At 40.1% G+C, this 23,145-nt stretch overlaps 2 protein-coding genes across 9 annotated transcripts in view; one reads left to right on the forward strand and one right to left on the reverse strand.

Annotated features, from left to right (window-relative positions):
* The first annotated feature begins 5,523 nt into the window (after positions 1-5,523).
* Positions 5,524-11,584, forward strand: LRRC26 (leucine rich repeat containing 26). The gene is made up of 3 exons (XM_018567258.1): positions 5,524-5,594; positions 6,690-7,207; positions 11,283-11,584. The coding sequence occupies exons 1-3, from the start codon at positions 5,524-5,526 to the stop codon at positions 11,582-11,584; spliced, it is 891 nt and encodes a 296-aa protein (XP_018422760.1).
* A 10,268-nt stretch (positions 11,585-21,852) lies between these two features.
* The window catches only part of GRIN1 (glutamate ionotropic receptor NMDA type subunit 1), a 69,934-nt gene continuing 68,641 nt past the window's right edge, over positions 21,853-23,145 (reverse strand). For 2 of the 8 annotated variants that reach the window (XM_018567273.1, XM_018567274.1), the window contains exon 20: positions 21,854-22,246. In XM_018567273.1, coding sequence (XP_018422775.1) covers positions 22,178-22,246 — 69 coding nt within the window. In that variant the 3' untranslated portion in view covers positions 21,854-22,177. The other 6 variants (XM_018567280.1, XM_018567279.1, XM_018567277.1 and 3 more) reach the window with 4 other exon arrangements.

The raw sequence follows: 23,145 nt of genomic DNA on the forward strand, positions 1-23,145 counted from the left end.
GGATTGGAAGTACCATGTGGAGACCAAGCGATGGGTACAGATAAAAAATAACCACAACAAACTTTGTCAACCGTGAGCTGGATTCCCAAACAGTGTAGACTGCTGGGTACTAACACTTCCCCTTTAACACGCCATTCCTTGGACATCTGGGACAAACTATATCCATGTTTAGTGGGGAATTACAATTTCCCACTGATGCCTTTGACAGGCCATTCCTTTTTTGAGATGGGACTGCAGAGCCAAGGCTTCCTTAATTGGACGGGATCTTTAAATTTGACACTCTCCCAGGTATGGGAGGGGAAGCAAATGTATTCGCTACAACAACTGCAAGAAAGATGGGGGATATATCCCTTGGACTCTTGGCGATATAGGCAATTGGGGCACTTTGTGTCTTCACTAACGAAACCATTACGCACTATGTCAGAGCTTACACCTGTAGAAAAACTTTTATCTCTTAATGATCCTCCACGACACGGATTGTCTCTAATGTATTCGATCCTATTGGAATTAGCCTCCCCATCGTTTCCACAATATCTTACACAATGGGAAAGGGACTTAAAAGCCACATGGACTGACTCTCAAAAACAAGGTATATTGCGTGCTAATTCTATTTTATCCATTAGTAGTTTGGTAACAGACCCGACATTTTGGTTTCTGGCAAGATGGTACTACACCCCGGATCGGGTACATGTAATGCATCCCTTCAGCGCAGCTACTTGCTGGAGGGGGTGCAGGGCCACCGGCTCCTATGTACATATATGGTGGTCTTGCCCCAAACTTCAGCCATTTTGGAAACAGATCGTACAAGTAATAGGGAAAATCGTGAATATCCATATAGCATTGGAACCATCGATATGTCTACTTCATAATACTACAATCCCCGTATCTACATATAAAAAGTTGTTGATTCCCACTCTTTTGAATGCAGCTAGGATCTTAATCCCTTTACATTGGAAAACAGCAACTATTCCCACTCTGAAGGAATGGATTAAAAAGATAGGATACTACAGGAGGATGGAAGAACTGACCGCTATTAAACATGATAAATATGAATCATGTAAGAATAGATGGCAGCCATGGGTTGAGTTTCAACAAACAGATATGTATTTAGATAACGTGGATGACTCCTGAAAAACATTGATAGAAATTGGGGGTTACTACTACGTAGGGGGAGGGGATTTAGGCCCACAATGAGGCCCGTTGTCTATATTTATAATTGTTTGTTTTTTCTATATTACTTTGGTTAAACTGTAGTATACCAATAAGTGTATAAATGGATGCCCAGGTCATACTATGACCCCTCGCCCTCCGTCCGTCTTCCCCTCCCCTTTCCCCTTTTATTAATGTTGACTATTAAGCTTCTTATTCCCCTTTCTTTTTCCCTTGTGGGGAATTGTTTGTTGTAATTATGAAGGGGGAATGACCTAGAATCATATGAGGCTCATTGTTTATAATTATTTATATTTCCTTCTATTACTTTAGTAAACCGTAGTATACTAATAAGTGTATAAATGGAAGCCCAGATAATGAAATTAATACAAATTGAATGTTAAAAAAAAGAATGACCAAAGTGACAGATTTTTTTTAAGGTTATGGAGCGGTTTCTCTTTAATTATACAACAACTGTACTCTCTACTCTACTCTACTCCTCTAACTGTAGTTATAGCTACACAAAGCACACCAAGGTTGGCGAAGGAGAGGCTGAAAGAGACAGTTTGGCTGCTCTACATCACTACACCTAGAACTGACATCTAAAAGAGTTTGAAAACTGATGCAATGTTCTAGTAGCTTGGTTCTAGATGCACAGACTACGTTGGACTATGTTGGCTATGGAGAAATCCATTCAGGTTGGCTTGCATTTTTCTTCCCCAAGCTTTGCCCCAATTGAAGCTAGGTTTCTAGATCTGACATTTAAGAGAGCTAACTAGCTAGAGACAACTTTATGCACACTGAATTATTGGCTCTGCATTTTAGGTAGGGCTGGATGTCTGTTTAGCCAATCTAGGTATAATAGAATGATTTAGACTGTTACTCTGCAACCCTGCTTGCAATCTGTCTTCATTTTGTGTCACAGTTTGTGTGCTTTTGTTGACGGAAGAGTATACTGTGTACCTAACCTACTCCTAGAACTGAACTGGAAGCAGACTATTACCTTACTCTTATCTGATTTTGTTATTGTCACATTAAAGGAGAACTATGGGGTTATGGCTTTTCCCCATAGTTCTCCTTAGGGTAACGGAAGGACACAAACTAGCGTCCTCCCGTCACCCTAAGCTCAGTATACCGCGAGCTACTGCTCGCGGTATACTGAGACGCCGCAGCTGAAGCGGATCCCGACAATTATGTGTGGGTCCGCCCAGCTGCGTGAGTGACAGCTGGCTTTGCCTATCTAGAGGCAGAGCCAGCTGTACCCACCCCCTCCCCGTCCGTTCCGCCAGTCAGCGCTGGCCGATCGGAGCGGGGAATCCAGCCCCTCCCCTGTCACGGCAGAGAGCTGTGACAGGATGGAGAGGTGAGCGAACGCCGGTATGTGTTCGCTCACTTCCCGATCTACTGCGCTGACCTGTGACAGTCTCATTGTCACAGGTCGGCTAGAACTATGAGGTGAGTGAAAAGCGTTTATATGTTCTCCAAATAAGCAATTTAGAATGAGCACAGGAGTATAAGGAGGGTTTGCATAGCTCAATTTAATGTCCTTGAATGAAGAAAAACCTTGCAAATCAAACTGAATTGTATTAAACAAAATGCACAAGAACACTTTCTTTTCAACAGCGCATCAATTACATTGATGTAATTCTCTTTTATTGTGCTCTATAAGCATGAGTAATAAACAGTGTGTTGTGCCCAGTAAGACTATGGACAGCTTAAAGTGTGATTGTAGCGGCACTATTGCAACATCACTTGGCATAGTAAGTGGTCTCCAGCTTTGAGAGTGTAGGAGAATCTGTTACTTTTATATTATCTCATGCACCAATCAGTTTATTGCTAGTTATGACACACAAACAGTAACATAGTAAGTGAAAGCCATAGCTCTCTTAGAGACATGTAGGGCACATACAGTACATCCAAAGTTTAATATGCAAATAACAAATTTATATTGTGCTGCTTTACCTAAAGCAGACCTATAATCACCTGCAGCCCTCACAATTACGCTGCATTGAACTCATGGAAGGAGACACATGTGGCCAAAGACGTACCTTTCCTAAAAAAAAAGGTGGTACTTGAGACTTCCTTCAGTGACCAGTACCCAGGCATATCACTAGTATGGTGGTCACTGCAGAAAAGAGGCATATGTGAGTGACTCTGCTTAAACACTGCTGCTTCCTTGGCAGCTAATTACTGACATACTGGCTAAAATCACACCAGAGAGTAGATCAGTAGCACTCATTTCTACATGAATGCCACTTTGGAGGTCCAAATCACAAACTCCTGGTCATTTTCGGGCACTCTTCCTTTGCCACCTGTCATAAAGCACAACATCTTTTCTAGAGATATCATACTCGCTTAGCAGGAGGTGAATCATTTCCTTTATAGCCCTGGCCATGTAACCCTCCTTTTGCCGATATAATCTACGTCATGATTTCCACAAGGCCGGGAGTTTAATTGTTTATATTTTGGGACTCAAGAGGCATAAAAAAAACTCAGCAGACTTCTTGGATCATGACAAACAACTATTGCCTTTTTCCCTCATACAAGCTAAATTTGCCATACCAACCTCTCACCTTTTCTATTATGCACAACTTGCCAATTATTTAAAATGGGTGTTGGCCCCAGACATGGACACACTTGCATCAATCTCTGTCACAGTTATTTAAACCAGAAATATGGAAATATTTTATATCCTGGTTGTATGCCTTTTTGAGGAATGCTCAGTGGTAAAAAGTCTCTGATCACGCTGTTTTGACAGGGCAAAATTCTTACAATTTCCCCCTGATACCACTTTGGATCTTTTAGAAGATGGCTCGGCAAGTGTTAAAAAAGTATTTATGGAAGAAACTTGGTGGTTCCCCAGTAAGGAGGAGGAAATGTGCAGCCGGTGCTGTTTACAGGAAGACTGCTGAGGTCCCCAGCAAGCGCGGGACCTCAGGCAACTGCTTCAGTTTAAACATTTATAGCACCTCTATGACGGCGTTTAGTATCTGTGCATTGTCACAAGTACTCGTGAAAATGCCCTGTACGGGCATCAATAATGGTATCGGTAACGGTGCATCCCTACTTGGTGCAAAAGTTACCTTCAAGTTGCAACATCCATTTGAGGCGAACTTCACCCTGTTGCTCCACCACATAAAAACTGAACTAAACAGGTGACAAAGATACTTACTTCGGCGAACACACAAACTATCAGGGCGTTCGGCGGGCTATTCGCCCACCAAGTGCCCCACAAAGCACAGCGCTCCGCACAGTGGGTAAAGCAATGCAAAAGTGTGGGCAAAGTGTTTTTTGCATAGATACATGTCCCCCAGGGCAGTACCTAAATCCCCATACCCTTTTTATGGCCAATAACCAAAGTCGGGTTTGTTTGGCCCATCAGTGGAGTGAGCTTGGAGCGGTGGCTACTTTACAACACACACAGGGACCATGTGTGTAACAAACTTACCTCTCAGGTGTCACGAACTGGGCGTGGAGCTCCGCCTCCCCGCCGGTGATGTCATACGTCGCCTCCTTCCTAGTCGGCTTAAAGCCGTGAAAATTCAGTTGCACAGTGTTCGTGCAATGAAGCTGGACACTGGCAATTGAACATCTCCATTGAGCAGCTCCTAAGACAGCAGTTGTCACTGCTGTACAACAGAAAGTTCCCCTTCCATCCTCTGCTGGCTGCAGATCTTACCTGACACAGCAGTTATCTCTCGTGAGATATCCTTTCCATCCTCCTCTGGCAGTAGATCTTCCAACCACTTCCACTGCTGATTCCTTCACAGCAGGCATCTATTCCACACCACAAGTGACCCCTAATGATCTGGGAGAAATTGTATCTGTTATGCTTCCTTCAGATGAAATCCACTGGAGCCTGAAGTTGCCTTGTACCTGGCTGTTAACCCTTCAGCAGCAACCATGCAAAACTGGAAACCTATTACAGACTTCCTTTGTTGTATCTCTGAACTGCAAGTATATATTGAATTCCTACCTTATTGACTATTTCAGTTTACCTAAAGTTATCTGAGGAAGTGAAGTATCTATTGTCTAAAGAGTTCTGTAGATAATCCTCTGAACTACTGTTAACTGGCGAAGCTGTTTTCATGCAACCCTTTGGGGAGGAATTAAACCTTGATTATATCCGTAGCTGAGATCCAAAAAATCCAGATATCCATGCTGAGTGTTACAATGTGGAATAAAAGTAGCCACCCTCCAGAAGGAAGGACAGTGTCGACACCAATTCAGAGATGATTTGAGGATCTACAGTCGAGTGATACACAAATAAGATTTTTGTTAGGGTACTTGAATGCAATTTTAAGATTTAACTTCTAAATTTAGTGTCACTTTAAGCTCATTGCCCACCCCTCCAATAGATCGGTGATTGAAAGCATGCTTATCAAGAAGGGTAACAGGGAGGCTTTCTTTGATGTTTCTTTGATTAAAGTGACCATGTCATCGAAGTAAAATTTATGAAGGAAGCACGTACGGTACTTCTACAGAAGAGAGGAAATACCTTTTTCCCCTGCTTGCAATGTTAAACTTCACTCCATTTGTGTGAAATGATCTCTTAAATCTGCTGGGAAAGTGACACTTGCGGGATTGTTAATCTCCTGGATCTCCCACAACATTTACTGGTTCCTCCTGCTGACTGATACAGTAGTGAAGTGGAGGTTGGAGAAACGAACAGTGAGAGCTGTGGGGGACCAAGGAAATCTACTGTTTCCCAGCAGGAGGGCTATTTCTCATTAACAGAGTTCAGCCGCAGGAAGGATTAGTGTTCTTTGTCTTATGCACAGGTACATGCTTCCTTTGTAAACTTTACTTATATGTCAAAGTCACTTTAATATATAGTTATAGCATAAACATATAAAAGAGATGTCATTAACTTAAATAATGATTCCCATTTTATAATAATAATAATAATAAGTGATCCCGATGGGTCCATTAAGTATTAAGCATTATTTTATGATAATCTCTCCTTTAATTTCTCACCTTGATTCTTCTAGACTGACAAAAGGAAACTTTTGATGTTGCAACCCCTAACACAAATACTATTTTGCCAGCCCTGTTAATCTCTTACAATATACCCTTTCTAACTAGAGTGAGAAATATTTATCTTCTTTCTTTATCCTGCTGGGTGGAGTCACCTCTTGGTTCTCTGTCAACAGTAGAACAATGCAGCAATGCAGAGAGCACACAGCCGTCAATTAATCTCTAAGAATATTTGCACAGCTCATATGACCTGTTTTTTAACCTAGGAGTTTAGGGCTAGTTTATATAATATGCCAGTTTCACGCACCTCGCTGAACGTAGAAGGTAGTTCTTGAACTTCATAGGATCTACTCAAGAAGACCCTGTAAGATCAATGCTTTTAGTTTAGCAATGGGCTTCAGAAAGTCTTGAAACACTTTCTCCAGTTGCACTTTGATTTTTGCTTTGGTGGAACAGGTCGATCAAAAGATGAAGATTTTTGTGAGATTCTTCATACAATCTATCCTTATTGGTCTCCACAATCTAAATATATTTTGTTGCCCTAATGTCTGCTCTTGTTCCAGTGGAAAGGTGGACTGCTATGACAAAGGACTATACTTTATTCCAGAAGATATTGATGAAGACACTCATTCCTTGCTACTGGCCTACAATAAAATCAACAGCCTGAAGACCATGTCATTCTACAAATACCCAAACTTGAAACACCTTGAGCTTCAAAACAATATAATATTTAGTATTCACCATCAGACTTTTCAAAACCTGAAGAACCTCACCTACTTGGATCTAAGCAGCAACCAACTGATGGTTTTAAGACCTGAGATTTTTCAGGCACTGTCCAGTCTAACAACTTTGAATCTGGGAAACAACCGAATTTCCTGGCTACCTGGGAATGTGTTGGAGTCTTTGACAAACCTGCAAGTCCTTCATCTGCATAGTAATTACTTGACTGGCTTGAGAGTAGACATTCTGTACAAGTTACCGTCTCTTGTGGAATTGAGGTTGGATGGGAATCCTTGGGCCTGCACTTGTCATATACAGTATCTTCTTTCCTGGATGATCGACCATTCTGAAAAAATTTACGGTAAGGAACTATTTTCAAAACAAACTGCCATTTGTAGTGCAGAATATGGAGCTGTCTTCCAGATGCAGCTTTTGGTGAATCTGTAACCTGGAACAAGTCTGCAGGTGAGAAGTTTAGATTTTTGAGACTTCAGTGGCTACAGGCTATTTCCAGGTCAGTTAATCACTAAATGTGAATCACCAAATTAAGACAGCCCCAAAACATTATACATTGTACATTATAACACAAGTCAGCAATAGCAGCTTCCATATTGCTCTGTTAACAGGGTTTGCTTCAAGTGGAGTTTTGCTTTTTCCTATAGACTTTTCTAAACCACAATATAAAGTGAACTCTGGTTTTATTGTGAACTATCTACACTGCAAAGATGTTAGCAAACTTTAGCTCCTCCTGGCAGTGTCATAGTTAACGTTACTCTGTCGCTATTGTTTTGTTAATAGCCAACCTGCAAAAAAAGATGAAGAATATTCACCAGTCTGGTGGATGGTTAGATCCATCTTTGCTCTCTGAAAGATCTACAGCGCCCAAAGAATCTTCTGCCTAGATCCAACAGTGCATTCTGGTTCCATATGCCAGCCCCTACATCACTACAAGACACAGTGGAAGAGCAGGCATCTAGCACACCTGAAAGTGTGTTGGGTGCAAATGATTCTTCAGGTGCCGTAAAAGACTAAAGATAGAACTCACCAGAGTGCCCACAAGTCTGGCATTCTTCTTCTCTTAGAGGGTGGCTGTTTAGAAAAAAATCCCAACCCCTGTCTCTGTCTCTGAACAGCTTGGTCTACATATAAATGTGGATAAACATATAAATAAAGCCATATAAATCTCAAAAATATATAAATATACCACAGATGGTATGCAGTTCTGATACACTGTCATATACTTTTTGCATGTTAAGTCTATTGTTGTCAAACAGGTTTGACCTAACCTTCTAGGGTTGATTTAATAAAGAGCAGAAATTTACCAAAGTGAATTCTCACACAGATTAGTAAATTAAATGAAGGTGTTCACTGCAGTCATCTAATTGTGAGCAAACAAATGGAGACATTAGGCTTTAAATCCCAGTTTAACTTTGGTTTAAATCAGCTACATGCATTACTGGTACATTGAAACAAAATGCGTTCAATGTCTTATAGCGTGGTTTTTTTGTAAGGGACACCTAGGCAACACCCCACCGCACGGCAATCATGCACAATTACGCGCGGATTGCCGTGTGGTCAGGAGTCGCCCACGTGTGCACCGATCGCGCTGTGGGTGTCATTATTTTGCAATGGCACCCCAGTCGCGCCGGGTGGATCGCATGTTTTCCCGACGTGATTCCGCCCGTGCTTCCGAACACGATCGCGGCTAAACAGCCGTGCCTCATGTATTGCAGAAAAAAAGGTACTTGTTTGCACAATGCAGGCAGCGATTGCCGCACGGCACCATTGATTTCAATGGGGTGACAACCACGCGGCAATCGCAGAAAAAAGGTACCTGTTTTAGTCGCAACTGTGTTCGGAAGCACTGGCGGAATCGCAGCGGGGAAACTGCACGATCCGCCCGGCGCGTCTGGGGTGCCATTGAAAAATAACGGCGGCCACAGCGCGAATCGTGCACGATTGTCGCGTGGTGGGGTGTTGCTTAGGTGTGCATCGGCCCTAAGGCACCCACAGTTGTAGTAGAAAAGCCTGTTTCTGCATGCTGCAGAGAAGGACCCTTGCAATCTGTGTGAAAGTAGTGGTCTCTCTGCAGAGTTTCAACACACACCTTGTCAGTCAGAACTCTGTGCAAAACCCACCCTCCCTGCTGATTGGAGAACTGTAGCTCTTAGCAGGAGTTATGTTGGACCTCTGCAGAGAGACTACTGCTTCCCCACAGGGAAAAATAGTCCTTCTCTGCAACTGCTGGCAGGGAACAAGCTTCTATACTTAACCTGTGGCCTCTGTTAACCAGTTGACATCCGCGGTGTTAAACCCCCTTCCCATCCAGGCCATTTTTCACAGTGTGAGGCATTGAACATATTTTGATTTGATGTATTTAAACAAAAACTTTAATTGGCTTTAGTACAAGTACAACTCCAGCTAAAACATTTTATTTTGTTTTGGACAGGCTAGAACCTCTACAGGTTTTCATTTCTGTCTGTGTCCTTATTGGGTCGATTTCTCCTTACTTCCTACTAAGTCAAGAAGTCATGGGAAATCTCTCCATTGGAGATACAGACAAAAAAAACCCTTTTTTTGTAGCTTAGAAAGGGCAATGTTTGGACCTTTTTGTTCCAATTACAACTGATCCACTTTTTATTGGTGTCACGGAAAGGGAGAAAAAAATCTTAATGGGGTCACACACAAATAAAAACCTGCCAGAAAGTTTACCACATTTTAAGTGTAGTGGGGAAGGGATAGGATGTCTGACAAATGTTTTAATTGTCTTACTACAGCAAAAAGTTTCCCAGCTGGACACACCAGGAACTCCGCACATCACAACGGCAGCTGTTTTTAACCTTAGTAGTTAGACTGTATTTTTTGGAAGGCTGGCTGGTGAGTGTGCTGCAAAACTTTTTGCTGTTGTACTGTGTAAAGCCCTTTCATGTGCACCTTGCTTTAAAGCTGGTAATGAATTGATGAGTGCGTCTGCCATTCATTTTGCTTGTTGGATTTACCGTGGTTCCCCAAAAATAAGACACTGTCTTATATTTTTTTGCCTCCAAAAAACACACTACGTCTTATTTTCAGGGGATGTCTTATTTTCAGGGGATGTCTCATTTTTTTTTTTTTTTACGGTGCAACAAAATGTACAACAATCTAAAGTTATTCATGTACAACAATCCAAACGTTATCTGGTATCACTCCGCCTGTCACAGTAACTGGCGCTATAGAAGAAGTATCTGCTAATGCGGCTCTGCTCCCTCCGCTGCCGCAGCCTTGCTTTCTACAGCACTGGCATGCTTTGCCATCAGGGACAGCGGTACCAGCGGTGCAGCAGTGGGGACATCAGACAGTGGACAGCGCAGTAAAGTATGGTACCATTTACCGGTACACAATACAGTACAGTACAGTACCATTACATTAAGCAGTGCCTTTGGGGGGACAGCAGTTGGTGAAGTATGGTACTGGAGTGCTCCCTGTCACTGCACTGGCCTGAGGGAGTCCCCTGTCATCCCCTTAATACAGTATGTCCCTGCAGGCTGATACCATCTCTCCTGCTCTTCAAGTTCCCCCTCACATGCTACCGCCAAACTAGGTCTTATTTTCGGGGTAGGCCTTATATTACAGGAATCTTGAAAAATAGTGCTAGGTCTTACTTTCGGGGTAGGTCTTATTTTTGGGGAAACAGGGTAGTGTGGGGACACACTGGGGGCTCCAGCTGCCGCTGTGATGTGCAGAGTTCCTGGTGTGTCCCTGTGCCTTTTAAGGAGGTTGGGCTGCCTCCTGTTTTAGCCTGCACCCAATTCATCTTTTGCTATATATGCTCCAAAATGGAGGCTCTCGTAGATTAGAGTTCGGACCACAATACACAGGGGGACCTTGACAAGGCTGTGTGGCTTCCACATATTATGCAGAAGACGTGCAACTAAGACCTCTGTTTTTAACCTTAGTAGTTAGACAGTTTTCTTTTGCAGGCTGACTGGTGAGTGTCCTGGGAAACCTTTTTCTGTTGTACAGTACTGTTTAAAGCCCTTCCATGTGCACCTTGCTTAAAAGCTAGTTATGAATAGATGAGTGTGTTTGACATTAGTTTTAATTGTCTTACTGACACAGTGATAACTGCTACCCCAATTCTAATATGGGCATCACAAGGACAGCAAAAGAGACCCCAATAGGGCCACAGTCAGAAATTAAAAAAAAAAAAATTAATTTGTCCCTACTCTTCCCCACACAAAAAAAAAATGTGTTTGGAGTTAGGCTTTAATTCGATCACTTGACATGTATCAAAAGGAAAAAGGCTACTGTTTTCTGCTAGGCTTCAAATTGTTGATATCTGTGCCTTTTACAGGGAGCTCCAGCATTATTGGACAGATGTAAAGTTTTCAGTTGTTGTGGATCTTAATCAGTGCACAAACCTTTTATCTGACCAACAAAAATGATTTATCTTTCAGAAAAGCAGCGGACACTGTGTGGGATTCCAAAGTACCTGAACCAGTATCCGGTGCTTCAGATTCAACGCAGCTCTTTCGACCACTGCCAGGACTTCATAACGCTTTATGAATATCTCTACTTTCTGTTGATTGGTATTGCATTGTTTTCTGCCAGCATAGTGCTGTGTCTCCTCACAGGGGTGACTGTTGTCTTCTACAATCGGCAATTACTGCAAGCACGACAGAGGCCGCACGTGTACAAGAATAAAGCTGCCAGAAAACGAGAGGATGTCATCCATGGTCACTACCTACCAACATGCTAAATCTGGAGATTGCAGTGTCAGCAAAAGATAGTAGTAAGATTTTTCACTCACTTCCTATTCTGTCTGAGTGACTCTCTTCATACAGACAGGAAGTGAGTTGACTTCCCATAATTTCTGTTCCACCTTGCAGCTGTCATATAAAAAGGAAACAGAAACTGGGATAAATCTCACAAATTGGGGCACTGTAGCAATAAAGTCTTATGGAGGTCCTAACCTTTTCTGCACTCTGTCCAACACTTAAAAACAGGTTTGGCTGAAGCTGGGCTTATATGACTTTTTCAAGCCAACTTGTATTATGAACAACACCAGGAAAGAGGCTTGTGGAAGTTTGGGATGCCTTTATATCATTACATGAAGGGATCCCAATCAATTTAGAAATCTCCAGTTTTATTGGATGTCTGAAAAGACTAAAACAAATAATAATAAAATATGCATAATTCTTCTACATATAATGCTATTACGGCCATAGGGTCATAGCAGATGAACCCCATTAGGTCTAATAAGTATATACCACAAATGCCGCAGTCCATTTTCTTTAGAAGAGCTCTCAGGCACATCCAGTCTCAGGGCAGGATGCTTAGTTTGTAGTGGATTTGAAGAAGATGAGTAATGGTCTGGTATAAACTGGTTTTAATGACAAACACTTGTGAGAGAGGGGGTGAAGAATACAGGATATCCAAAAACAGTTTTTTATTAATTTCTGCTTCTGTAACTTTAATGTATTCATCAACCTCTTTTAGTAGACCCCATGCAAAGCTACAGTAGCAAGGCAGGATTAGATTATCCACAGTTTAGCTTCTGGAGTTTGCTTGACAATATATTCTGCATGTTGAGTTCAGCTATGAAGGTTCCAGTGTTTGCTTTGCCCATTTACTAACTCGGCAAAGTCCATGATTCCAGTCGATAAAGTATCAATAATCTTATGGGCAGTGACACCATCTGAGAAGACTCCCTGTGACACCGCCCCTGTGGACAGTAGTTCAGAGCAAAGGGAACCCATTGGAAAAGTTGTCCCAAATATTTACCACCTTTCTCAGCTCATACTACTGGCTTATACTGGCTTATACTCATCAGGGATTGGGTGGTTGATAAATATTCATAACTATAGAGCAAACAGAAAGCGCACAAGCATCATGTGATGCCTTTATAAAACCTTTATTAAAAAATGTTAAAACTGGTACTCACAAACGTTCTTTACAATCTTACTTTATCACATAAAAGAGCATCTAGGAAGAAACCTGCTCAGTCCTCACTGCACGGAAATATTCCCTGTAGTAAATCCCCAAAACAGCATGCAGCTACTATCTCTAACGTGCATCACTGCTGACTGGTTTCAAAGACGGACCTTTTTCATCAGGGCTCTGATGAAGAGCGAAATTGTATCCCTTTTTTCCACTGGTGCGCTGACTGTTTATAATTACAACTACTGCATGCTTAACTGTAGCTGTCAGTAGTAAAGGTCGACCGATTATCGAATCTACCAAAAATCGGGGTTGATATTTACAAATGTTATAATTATCAGTATCAATTAAATTTACTGATAATAAAGGTGGCCATACACTGTGTGAAATTCGCACAGTGGATCCTGCTGTGTGGCTGACATCTCTTGATCAGCTTATCGAAGGAGCCAGTTGAAAAATCTATGTACGAACAGCCAGCAGTCAATGAGCTGCTGGCACTGTTCGGGTATACAGAATACAGCAGATGTAGTCCCCCCTGCGGTCACAAGTAGAACTTTCTCCTTCAGGTCTGCTTCTCAGCTGATTGACAGCAGGCAGTGGGCAGGTTCAATAGCCAGCCTTCTATTGGCTATTGTATTTTACAATAGTTAATAGCAGGCTGGCTTTTCTACTGCCTGCTGTTTACATTCAGCTGCTTGCTGAATGTAAGCAGCTGAATGTAAACAGCTGCTTTTAACATTCAGCTGTTGTTAAGCTGAATGTAAGCTTTCAGCTGAATGCACAGATGGATATAAACAGAATATCGGTACCTGATATCAGTTATCATCCCGAAAGGTGGCCCATAATGGGTATTGGTTCTGAAAATAACATATCGGTTGACCCCTCGTGAGTAGCAATTAGCACCCTGAGTTCAGGAATCTTACCACAGCATCATACATAACAGACATGCTTAAGCTGGCCACAGCATAACTGATTCCTGAAAACATAGAACCAAAACAGGACACTTGTGCTTAAAGAATGCACCAAAATGCAAGGTTCAAGGGTATGTAAACCCTAAAAATGAACTTCTCTTTTTTGGCCCCCTTTGGTCTGTTAATATACCACTGAAGGTGGTTTATTTGATAGATTTTAAAAATACCTCTTGATCCTGCCAGAAATCTTGTGAGCTGATTACTTCCTATTCTCTCCGCTTGTGCTGACTGTTTCAATTATATTGTTCTCAGCTATCTCTGAGCACTACAGAACCATGTCCCTATTGTGTTAGGGGTGAGTGTTGTCACGTTAGGCGAGGAAGTGTTACTAGCAGGATCACCAGGTGAAATAAGGGGGAAAAAACTTGAAAAAGAAAACTCAAAGTCACTCCAGCACATTGCAAGAAAGTCTTTAGAGAGATTTAGGAACCTCTGTATTTTTAATTTTTTTTCACGGTGTAATGCAGTGCTTTTACAATGAGGAGGGGATCACTGTTTAATAAACAGACCTTAATTTTGATGCAAGGTCCTCTTGAAAGCAGGATCTCTTCAAACACAACTAGACATGTTCACACATCGGCTACCCTAGTGGTTCAATTCCCCTTCTGTTTTTTTACTTGTCATTTTTTACTGTGACTATATTCTATAAGCTCCATCATGTGCATATGTACAATGTAAAATAACGTGTAAATAAACTTTTTAGCAAAAAAAAGTATATAACTGAAGTATATGACTGAAGTTTTTTCATCACAAAAATGCTTTTTTTGTTTCAAAAAGATCTTTATTACCAAACTTTTTAAAATTACTTTACATTTATGTGCCATATACAGTAACCATCACCAGGAAAAGGTAGAAACTGCACTGAATGTTATAAATATTATACAAATTTGTAAAAACATAATAGCAATGCATGATGGTAATTCTAGCTCCTTGGCATCTAGAAAGTATCAGAAAGCTACAGTATTGAATATCCTTTTCAAACCAAAAAAAAACTTCCCTTCCTTTCCAGATCTATATGTGTGAAATATTAATATTTAATTTATAGCAATTAATAAATAATTGACACTTCATTTATCATGCCAAGGTTAATATTTTCCTAATAAAATATACTATATGTGCTGTTCTATAAGCTTTCAAGCCATTAAACAAAATAAATTAAAGGGCCAGTCTTCCTAAAACCTATAGCTCAGCTATGGGTGGAAGCTTGCTTGTTGAGTCACTTGTCACTTCCTATAAAACAAGAGGTCTATAGTAATGGGATTCGCCTGCCAGAGCTCCTAAATCCTCATCCTATGCATCCTATTCCACATGATGAGAATGAGACATGTTTACTCTTGGATCTATATATTTCAATTTGTGGGAAATGCTCTACAATGACAGACTAAATATTTGTCCAGTGCTAATATACATGCAAAAGAATAAAGGTAGAAGAATAACAACTACCAAGAGTGGGTAAGATTTGGAGTAGGAGTGTTTATAACCAAGGCCCTTCCTACTAAGAAATACCCAAACCTCTCAGTCTTGGAGAAAGGATGGGACCGCCTTTCCACATATTCAAAAATTGTGACCAGGGGATTTTGCCACTGCAGGCTCAGAGAGACAAAAGGAGTTGGTGGATGGTTCAACTTGCCAGCTTCCATACAGAAATTAAATATAAGCTTTGGATAGACTCACTCTTTAAATGCCTATTAACACCGGATACAACACAGAATAAATAGGATATACAAAATATGATATAAACCCTAATAAATATCACACATAAAATGATTAAAGAATGTGAAAGATAAATTTCTGCCAGTTATAGAATAGGTAGGGTATACAATGACGTATAAAATATAGGTCATACTCTAAATTAATCTTTATAAACAGTGAGACATAGGAGGCATACAGTATGTATCACTGATAGTTATATGAATGTCAAGACTAAAACTGAAGATAATGAGGCTTGTCAATGTTTATCCATGCAGTCAGAGTTTGATCTGTCTAGTGGAGAAAACAATATGTGATCAAACATTTAAATCTGTGTGTGTGTAGACCACTACCAACAGCCACAAGTGTTTATAGCCCAATCCAGTCAGTTACTGTCAGATTATTTAAAGCCTATCTCCAGGCAAAAAAAGAAAACTTCCCTTGCAGTGGGGGCTATCCCCTACTCTGAAAGGGTTAACAGCTCATTAATGTCTAGGGGATTCCTCTGCCTACAGGCTTTAAGACTGGTGCCTCCTCCCCCTTATGCTCTGGTGATCAGAGGCACGCTGATGTCATCAAGATGGCAAGGGACAGTCCACAAGCCAGAGCACAGGAGGGATGAGGGGGCGGGGAATCAGGTAAGTAAAAGTCCGTTACACACGGTGCCCTAGACATAAAGAACAGCTCACCCTTGCAGTGCATTTTGAGGGGAGTTTTTTTTTAACCCTGGACACTCCGGGCTAACCAATTTCTGGAGGAAAAAAATTGATAGTATTAAATGGATTGATTGTATTGTTCCCCTAGATGAAGCCTGTCTGCTCTGTACATAAACATAAATGGTTGGCAGGAATGAATGTACATATTTATACCACAATTACACTACAGAATAATCTTGTGTTGATCGGATCACAATTTTTGGCCATGGCTATCCTAAAGGTGCAAAAAGACATCAGATGATATTTTCCTGATCCAACTGTCTGGGAAACAATCTATAAGCAGCTTTAGACAGTCCAACAAGGCTGTACTTCAAGGAAAAAAACATGAACAACATAGCAATCATCTTTCACTCACCGTTGTATTCCCTGTGAAAAGTCAACAAAGGGACTTTATTCAAGAAGTAAGGATGCTCCATATCTTTCTTTTTCCATAAATGAACAGAACTGCTCAGGCAACCCAAGCATTCCTGGTAAAATGATGTAAGATGGTTGGATTGTACTTTTGTGTCCGAAAGTTCTACTGCTCCAAGTGGTAGCCTATTGCCTCCTTTACATCAGAAAGAAAGGAACAAGCTTTTCAGTGCTTACACATACAGGATGGAAATAAAGGTTTCAGTGGGCCCCCAAGTCGTGACACTCTGGCCAGGCTTTCCCTCATTCTTGGAAAGCAGTCTCTCCATTTATGGCTTGTTGTCAGGGAATTTTGAAGGCCCCTGTGACCAGACTATGGTCATAAATCTATTCACATATTCTTAACAAGCAGTAAAGGAACTTTGAACCTAGCCATCACTGACCTCTCTAGCCACATGTACTGTGAAGTAATTTATTCAAAAAAAATCACAATGATGACTCTGCAGTGATGTTTCAGTCAGTTTCTAACAGTTTAGAAACACGGACTGTGTGTTTACATTAGAGGACTGGCATTAGAAGATTGGCCCTCACAGAAAAAGTGTCAATGTAGTAAATTTCAAAAATGAATTTCACCAAAATGCCTATAGCTACAGAGGGGAATGTTTTAAAGTGTTTTATTGCTTATTCAGAATATTTAAATACTATAGTGTGCATAGTCTGGGTACAGGTTCACTTCAAGTACCATTCTAATGGATCCTGCCTGAATTAAAGGATCAGTTCATCCAAAAAGAATACTTCGCCTTTGGAGGGATTCTGCTGAGATGACTTACCTACTGGCTTCCCATTCAGAGACTCTAATAGAGAGATTTGTAAGGCTCTCTTCCTCCACCAATGGCCAGGAGCGAGATCCTTAGAAATATGACAAGCCAGTAGCTATTTTAACGTGCACCACCCCCAATATGGCCTATTCCAAAATGAGATTATTATCTTGCCTCACAGAAGGACTATTAAGATTTTAGAGAGGCATTGAGTAGATAGAACAATCATTAAAATAATTCTGTGTTCACCAGTTTTGTAAAGAGAAGTAACTTATAACAGCTAATCTGAAATTTCTCTTTAAATTTTGTAAAGTGAAATGAATTGTTCATGTGAATTGAATCAATAGCAATATGATTCTAGTAGTTATAACCTACATACTATAAATAGGATAGATAAAGAAGACAGACAGACAGACAGATAGATAAATCGACAGATAGATAGATAGATAGATAGATAGATAGACGGACAGACAGACAGACAGACAGACAGACAGACAGACAGACAGAGAGAGATAGAGAGATAGAGAGATAGATAGATAGATAGAGAGAGAGAGAGAGAGAGAGAAATAGATAGATAGATAGATAGATAGATAGATAGATAGATAGATAGACAGACTGGCTGTAGATGATACATTTTAAAGAATGCAAATATTAAATAATGTTAAATAAACAGTTTTCAACAGCATTTAGTTTCTTGACAATATATACAGTATATATTTATAATAAAGCTATTATACAGCCTCTGTATTATATCTAAAATATGTTGCTGATTTTTACATCTTAACACCTCCACAGGAGGCAAATGCTGCATAATAATACTGGGATTCACACATAGTTGTGTGAGCTTGCTATCTCAGCCCTGTAAGGAACACTCACACAAGCATCAGAGGCTGCATTAGGGGACTGAATTTTACAAATGCACAAATCTAAACTCAGTTTTGCTACCTGAAATAGGGGTAACTTAGATCTTACTTTAACAATACATATAAGAACCAGGTCTAAATAGCATAAACTTGGAAATATGTGTTTGAAGCTGTATACTATCAAAGTAGCTCTCCAAAATGTGGCCTACTCCAGTCTATAGGGGTAGTAAAGCTACCCCTGACTTTACAGAGTTGTCATATGTGAAGCCATGATCTGACCAGCCTTAGGGCAAGCTAGCACTGCAGATGGCTCAAGCTCATTGGCAATAGCCCAATTTTCTCATGAGGGTGGAATAAGCACAAGTTAAGCAGGTCTTCTAATCTGCCTGATTACTATCTTTCCACGCAACCCCATCTCAAGGTATCTACAGACATAAGAACGTCAACTGATCCAACCAATAAGAGACCAATCAATTGTCTCTTATGTATTTGAGTACTTTAATATGGTGATGTATAAAAGTGATATTGTGCAGAGTTTAACAATAGGAAAGCCCAGATCAGCTCTTAATTTTTTTAACTGCAGCATGTGGTTGTCAATGTATAGAGCTAAGGCCCCTTTTTTAAAAAGTTTACAGGCAGGTTTTTAGTTACCAAAAAATGGCCCGGACTTGGATCAACACCCATTATGGTTAAGAATTTGAACTGGGGAAGGAGCCTAGCTATCCTGTTAACTTGAGTCAGAATATTATTTCAGACAAAAAGGTTAAGAACCTCTATCTAGAGGACAATAAGACTGAGCTGTAGGTATTAACAAATCGGCTTCAACCAGCTATATTGAAAAAATTATTCTTTAAGTCTGAAGGCATATCCCACAACAGAACAAATTGACAAAGCTTAATTCTAACTTGCATTTTACATAGGTGGATGGAATACCGTAAGATATGGGTGTGGTTTGAGTAGGTCAAAGGTGAGGTATGGTGACACAATGACATGAACTACATGGTGATTCTTTAGAATGTTGATAAATATGTTCTAAGGGCAATCAAAACCAACTTTTAATTATAATAAAAAGGACAATCTGCAAATACAGAAAATATTTTATACAACAGTATCCAGTAATCTATAAACTCTTTATCAGTAATTCCCCAACAGGTTGCAACCTGAGCATAAATATCTTCATATGAAATAAGAGAACAAATGCATGCTAAGAATTCATAGAAACAATTAATATGGTCTTATAGTGCAATAAGAAATGTATTAAAGATTAACCCTACCCATAATGGATTTCTCTTTGTTGTGTGCCATGGCTTCAATCCCTAGGTCTTAAATGCTATCTGGAACCTTGGTGGGGAGAACTTCCCTCAATCTGAGCACAGTTGGGTAACCAGGATACTTTTGTCACAGGTCAAACTACGCTAAAGACTCTGCAAAACGCAGGAAAGCTGTAGCATCTATTTAAAGTAATCTTTTCAGTTCTCCAAATATTCCTATTAGGAATTCACTAGAGATTTCAGGAATTAATACTGTATCATGTTCTCTATAGTTAAACCTTCGTAGAAATAAATGAAGAAACCTGTTTATGGTAGTTTGGTTGAAAATTCAGGCTTGGCCTGTTACAATCATTCTGGGGATGTGGCAAGTTCTTTCCAACAAGCATCAAGTCTGGGGGAAGTCAAGTCTTTCCCAATCTAACCATCAAAGAGAAATCCATTTAGTGTGGGCGCGCTCTAAATCTAGGATGCCTCAATCACCAAGGTGTTTAGAATCCGTGAGTCTTCAATAATACGAAACAGCCTTTGAAAATGATCAGCACCAGCAGCTTTGCTTGGTGGCTGGTATATGTAGTTTTTAAAATACCAGAATGAAATGTTTAACCTATCTGCCCCATCATGAGCCTGGACTACTTACAGGTTTAAAGCCAAACTCTGACCAGTTTTTCTCATAGGTTTTGAAGAGAATGGGGTTACAGCTAGAACTGCGTTCCTGTAAACAAGGTGCAGTTGAGTAAATATTTCAAAATCTGCAAGATGGACCAATAAAAGAGGAGTATGTCTTCCGTTCAGGTTTTATTTTGGACGTTCACTTATAAAATATACAAGCCTATGCATTTCCTTGGACTGAACTCCCATTATTAGGGCCTCAATAAACCAAAATGAATCTTTCTTAAAAAAGGTTAATCTAAATAAAGATTAACAGGTAAAGCTGGGATTGAACAAATAAGGTATTAAAAAAAGAAATTGTTTAAAAAAAACCCACAAGGGCTTATAAGAATAAATATCAATGCATAAAAAGACATTTCAAAAGACCAACAAGAAATGAACACACATAAGAACCTGGATAAAATGTGTGAAACAAAATAAATTGTATTAATGGAAATAAATATATGCAGTCGATTATATACAAGGCTTATTTTACATAGTTTAAGGGTTGGTAGAGGAAAGAAAAGGCTACCTATGTGATGAGATGGAGGTGAAAATTGGAAAGCCGGGTCTGTGCAGTGACAAAGTAAAAGGGAAAACATGGAACTGGGGGAGGTGAATGACTCTTATAGGACCATGCATTGGAACAAAAGCCCTAAAGCATTTTATTATAAAGAACTAAACAGAGAATATATGAGAAAGGATTTAGAAGGAAAATGTGGGGTTGGAAGTATGAAGATGTGCTAAGTGCTAGGTTGGTCCAGAGGCCATGATAGAGGCCTATGGTTTTAGTAGGGCAATATCCAAATAAAAACGCAACTGAAACACTTATATTTAATAACTGGTCCATCTTTCAAATTTGAAATATTAGTGTTAGCTCTGCTTCACCTCATGTGTCACGCTTTCATTACAGCAGGACAGTATACTGCTCTTCAATACAAGATAAGAAACCCTCAAACCGAGCTGTCTTCAAACCATGAAGAATTTCTAAGTCCAATGTCATCCACACATGTCACCACACATGACTTTTATTTCTGTCTGTTCACCACTGTATCTGTCACTGGGAAACTGAGAGTGAGTTTATTCCAATTAAATAAAAACAGCAATTAACCCCCTTTTTTGTAGACTGAGGAAGGGTTAGAATTTGGGACAGATTTATATCACTCTCTGCTTCTCCATAGGGGAGATGTCCTCTTATTTTCATTCCCAGTGTCACACTATAGGTCTGATTTATAATGTGTTCACACAACATATAGCACACGTTCATAGCACATTACTGCCACTAGTTGGAGCCAAGGAGCACAGGAATTTCTATTGCTTTTTGGCTCCATCAAGTGGCAGTAATACAATATGAACATATTATAAAACAGCCCCTACGAGTCAGGAGTTACAGAGTGTCACCCGAACAGGAAGAGGCGCTAAAATCTCCTCACTTGAGAAACAGCGACATGCTACACAAAACTTAAAAAAACCCAAACAAATTAACTTTAAGCATTTGCTACAAAAGAATGTTCTGCCTGACACTTAAGATGCACTTAAAAGGAAATGAATAGATAAATGAACAAAATATAGGAATGAAAAGAAAATTCATTTGAGCATTACATCTAAACCTCAGCTGACCCAAAGAGCTGTGATGATGAAGAAATAAAAATAGGTGATGCAACAAGAGCAGAGTGTACAATAATGCCTCTTCTATAGCAGCAAAATACTAATTCATAATATTCAAATGTTTAAAAAAAATCAGGTTTCAAAATAAATAAATACATAAATAAATAAAAAAATTCTAAAATAAAAACACAGAAATGAAAGTAAGTTAACAGGGTGAAGGGGAAGGCAAATTTGTAAAGTGGGAACAAAACTTCAGTTCTACTCTCTCCAGCGAGATGTTGAAGGGTAAAATCCATTAATTCAGCTTGGTTTGGTGAGCAGAGGGAGAGGTTAGGTGGAAAAATACATGCAGTCCCAGAGTTCTTTATGTTTCTGACCTCCTCCTTACCAGTCCCATAAATGCGAAACGCGCTGCCCTTAGGTCCATTTTATACCATCCACCAAGCCATAACAGTCCCAATGTCTCTCTTCTCTGTATTACACCACAGTGCTAACAGAAGGGTCGGATAGATTAAGCTGACCAGTGATGTCGGTGGGATGGTATTGCTGTAAAATATAAAATACACAGAGAGGAAAGGTGAGGATCGACTGGAGCCAAGGCTGGACTCTGCCTCTGCAGCTTCTGTTCATTCAGCAGATTTTAATGTCTGGAAAAATGACAATATGTTGGGCCAGTTATATAGGCAGCTGGGTTACTGGCTGCTGTTTACTAACAACATTTGGTACATTGATAACATTATACAGGACACACATTGGATCACACTGTGAACCAACTAGAATATCTTCGAAGACTTGAGACATATGTGTTGTGTGTCCTGCTCTATAGGATTAGAAGTTTGAAACTGCTGTTGGTGGGGTACTACCCTGAAAAGCTTTCCCATGTACCACCCATATTTCAGATCAACATTTCAGAATCTTTGTAGGCTATCGGTAACACCTCAATAGTTATGATAGCTATATTTTTATTTGTAACACTTACACTTGAAACCCTGCACAATCTTTTATCCCTGTTCTCTTTAATCTTTGGGGCAGATCCTGTGGTTTGCATCCACACCGGCCCTTTGAAAGTGAGCTATGGATCTAACCAAGGCACTAAATGCACCAGAATGAACAATGAAACAATTTAATCCATTAGGTGAATCACAATTTCCCATCTAGGAGAGGGTATCTGGCAGTAGAGTGAGCATGCAGAGAAAATATGCACTAGTGAGATGTATTCCATATAGTAGAGGATGCACAGTTATCTATTCTATGGAACATTAATGTATTGCTCTGTATGCTCCTTCCAGCTCGCCTGGTGTTGAGCTCCATCGTGTACCAACCAAAATGTAGTCACATGGCTCAGCCAATATTTCTTACAATGTCAGGTAACTTAAGGAAACTTTTATAGCATGCCTTATCCTTTGTCTCCTATTCACCGCTATCAAAGCTATATCAAGTGGTTC

Source organism: Nanorana parkeri, unplaced genomic scaffold (assembly GCF_000935625.1).
Source record: "Nanorana parkeri isolate BGI_ZX_2015 unplaced genomic scaffold, ASM93562v1 scaffold1026, whole genome shotgun sequence".
Lineage (NCBI taxonomy): Eukaryota > Metazoa > Chordata > Amphibia > Anura > Dicroglossidae > Nanorana > Nanorana parkeri.

Bases quoted from the DNA above. Each gene is read 5' to 3' on its own strand.
- LRRC26 (XM_018567258.1), top strand. From the start codon at position 5,524: ATGCTTATCAAGAAGGGTAACAGGGAGGCTTTCTTTGATGTTTCTTTG. The intron at 5,595-6,689 runs GTAAAATTTATG...CTCTTGTTCCAG, and splicing joins AAAGTGACCATGTCATCGAA to TGGAAAGGTGGACTGCTATG. The intron at 7,208-11,282 runs GTAAGGAACTAT...TTTATCTTTCAG, and splicing joins CCATTCTGAAAAAATTTACG to AAAAGCAGCGGACACTGTGT.